The sequence below is a fragment of the Bison bison genome, unplaced genomic scaffold (genome assembly GCF_000754665.1).
Source record: "Bison bison bison isolate TAMUID 2011002044 unplaced genomic scaffold, Bison_UMD1.0 scf7180017855184, whole genome shotgun sequence".
Classification (NCBI taxonomy): domain Eukaryota; kingdom Metazoa; phylum Chordata; class Mammalia; order Artiodactyla; family Bovidae; genus Bison; species Bison bison.
Genome location: NW_011485757.1, coordinates 1,498 through 4,581, shown reverse-complemented (window position 1 = coordinate 4,581; position 3,084 = coordinate 1,498). Strand labels below are relative to the sequence as shown.

General features: G+C 64.5%; 1 protein-coding gene across 1 annotated transcript in view; it reads left to right on the top strand.

Moving 5' to 3' along the window:
* Positions 1-3,084, top strand: part of LOC105001803 (neurogenic locus notch homolog protein 1-like) — a gene marked incomplete at its 5' end in the record, with an annotated part of 18,401 nt that overhangs the window by 13,826 nt on the left and 1,491 nt on the right. The window contains 6 exon segments of the mRNA XM_010858222.1: positions 479-632; positions 767-951; positions 1,368-1,500; positions 1,647-1,904; positions 1,983-2,095; positions 3,014-3,080. Coding sequence (XP_010856524.1) covers positions 479-632; positions 767-951; positions 1,368-1,500; positions 1,647-1,904; positions 1,983-2,095; positions 3,014-3,080 — 910 coding nt within the window.

Sequence of the window (3,084 nt, the reverse complement as noted above, 5' to 3'; positions counted from 1 at the left end):
AGGGGCCAGATAAGGAGGCAGAGGTGGTGAGCAGGGCGGTTTCCAGCTCAGGGAGCAGAGGCCACAGAGCAAGAACAAGGACCAGCTGTTGGGGGGGGAAGGCGGCTGAATGTCAGTGTTTGCATGAAGACTGTGTAAAAGTATCAGAGGTTTATCTTCTTTAAAGATGTTCACACACAAAACACCAATTAGAAGAGAGCTGTTTCCTTCTTAAGAAAAATCTTCCTCCAAGGAAAGGCAGCCTGTTGTCTGGATTCACCACCAAGGGCCCAGAGCAAGAGAGGGGCCCCCGTGGCCCCAGTTGCTCCCGAGCAGGGGGGCCCCGTGGGCCTCGGTGTCCGTTTCTGTGGACTGGGGGGAGGTCACGGGCCACCTTGGGCGCGAGGGTTTCTGGCGCCCATGTGTGTCCCCCGCCGGGTGGGCTGGGCCCGTGGGGGCGGCGGGTGGGGTGTGAGCAAGGCTGCCCCCTCGTCCCCAGACCCTCGTGCGCTGGTGCGACTCGTCCCCCTGCAAGAATGACGGCCGGTGCTGGCAGACCAACGCACTCTACCGCTGTGAGTGCCACAGCGGCTGGACCGGCCTCTACTGTGACGTGCCCAGCGTCTCCTGCGAGGTGGCCGCGCGGCAGCAAGGTAAGCAGCCCAGGCTTCTCCGTGCCCACTGGGCATCCGACCTCTGAGGTCAGGAGGCGTGCTGCCCAAGGCGTGAGGTGGCCCCTGGGGAGGGGAGCTGGGGCCTCACACTCCGCCCGCTGCGTCCCCCGCAGGCATCAACGTGACCCACTTGTGCCGGAACGGGGGCCTCTGCATGAATGCGGGCAACACACACCGCTGCCACTGCCAGGCCGGCTACACGGGCAGCTACTGCGAGGAGCAGGTGGACGAGTGCTCGCCCAGCCCCTGCCAGAACGGGGCCACCTGCACCGACTACCCCGGCGGCTACTCCTGTGAGGTGGGCACACGGCCCTGGGGCGGGGGTGTGTGTGTCTGGCCTGAGTGCTGCTGAGGGCCAGGCTCTGGGCTGGGAGCCAGTGCGGCAGGGAAGACTAGACTCATCGGGAGGGCTGGGTGATCAGGAAAGACTGCTTGGAGGAGCTGTCCTCTGGGGGCACCTGCAAGAGGGAGACCCTGAGAAGCAGGCCAGGGTTTCCCCTCCCCCAGGTTCACCCACCTCTATACTAACTCCCACCTCGGGCAGTGAACCGCAGCTTACCAGGGCCCTTACCAGGGTCTCCACTTGGGTCCTTCTGGTAGGAGGGCTTTGCGAGGCAAGAGGGTAGCTCGTGGGGCCCCGTCAGCCCGCACAGGGGTAGGGGACACCCCGGCTGCCCACTGAGCCTCAGGCCCACGCCTCGCCGTCCCCTGCAGTGTGTGGCCGGCTACCACGGGGTGAACTGCTCCGAGGAGGTGAACGAGTGCCTGTCCCAGCCCTGCCGGAACGGAGGCACCTGCATCGACCTCACCAACACCTACAAGTGTTCCTGCCCCCGCGGCACACAGGGTAGGCTTGGCCACACCTGGGGAGGGCGTCGGGGGCTGGTCGCCAGCGTCCACCTCCTGGACGTCTGACCCCCGGCCGGGGCACACCTGTGGGAGGCGTGGGGCTCGAGAGAGGCCACGTGGGGTCTGATGGTGCCCGGCTTGCAGGTGTACACTGCGAGATCAATGTGGACGACTGCAACCCCCCCATCGACCCCGTGTCCCGGGGCCCCAAGTGCTTCAACAACGGCACCTGCGTGGACCAGGTGGGCGGCTACAGCTGCAGCTGCCCGCCCGGCTTCGTGGGTGAGCGCTGCGAGGGGGATGTCAACGAGTGCCTGTCCAACCCCTGCGACGCCCGTGGCACCCAGAACTGCGTGCAGCGCGTCAACGCCTTCCACTGCGAGTGCCGCGCCGGCCACACCGGTGCGTGCCGCCCTGGTCGGGGGTGGCGGGCGGCGCTGGGGGCGGGGGGTCGGCGCCTCACGCCACTCTTGTCCCCAGGACGCCGCTGCGAGTCAGTCATCAACGGCTGCAAAGACAGGCCCTGTAAGAATGGGGGTAGCTGTGCAGTGGCCTCCAACACGGCCCGCGGGTTCATCTGCAAGTGCCCAGCGGTAGGTGCCATGGGCAGCAGATGGTGGGCAGGGCTTCTGGTCTGAAGGGGGCAGGAGGACACCCCCGCTCAGCACGCCTAGTGCCCTGGGGTGGCCAGAACTGCCCCGCCGCCCCCCACCCCCAGCCTGTGGGTGAGCTGGAAGGCAAAAGGTGGCATGTGTCTGGACTCCACTCTCCGCGTTCCCTTCAAGACAGTTTTTCTTGTGTCTTTATGTTTAGAGCGGTTTAGTAGAAAATTGGTGCAGGAGGGTTCCTGTGCACCCTCGCCCCCTGCACACCCAGCTTTCCCATTATTAACATCTTGCTTGCCTGTGGGCTTCCCCGGTGGCTCAGACAGTAGAGTTTGCCTGCGGTGCGGGAGGCCAGGCTTCGATCCCTGGGTCAGGAAGATCCCCTGGAGAAGGAAATGGCAGCCCACTCCAGTATTCTTGCCTGGAAAATCCCTCATGGACAGAGGAGCCTGGCGGGCTACAGTCCCTGGGGCCACAGAGAGTCGGACATGACTGAGTGCCTTCACTTTCGCTTTCTTTTGCATTTGGGGAACACTGTTACCGTCAACGACCAACATTAATATGGTGCTAAATGATCTGTACACTGACACGTTAAGTTCAGTCCACTCCACGTCGTGTGTTCCTGGGCTCTGACACACCCGGTGCTACGAGACCCCTGTTGCAGGATCCCAGGAAGTCGTCAGTTTGCCCAGAAGTGCCCCAGGCTCCTACTGTGCCCACCCCTCCCTCCTTCCCTCCCGATTCCTGGGAACCCCCCCACCCCCGAGTGTTTCGTGTTGACTTTCTTTAAAAGGAAAGCCCGCCAGCCCTTGTGGGTGGGTGGGGGGCGCAATGGAGCAACCAGGCGGGTCCCCAGCACTTGGGGGTGCCGGCTCACCCCTCACACCCATGTGGCCCCTCCTGCAGGGCTTCGAGGGCGCCACGTGCGAGAACGACGCCCGCAGCTGCGGGAGCCTGCGGTGCCTGAACGGCGGCAC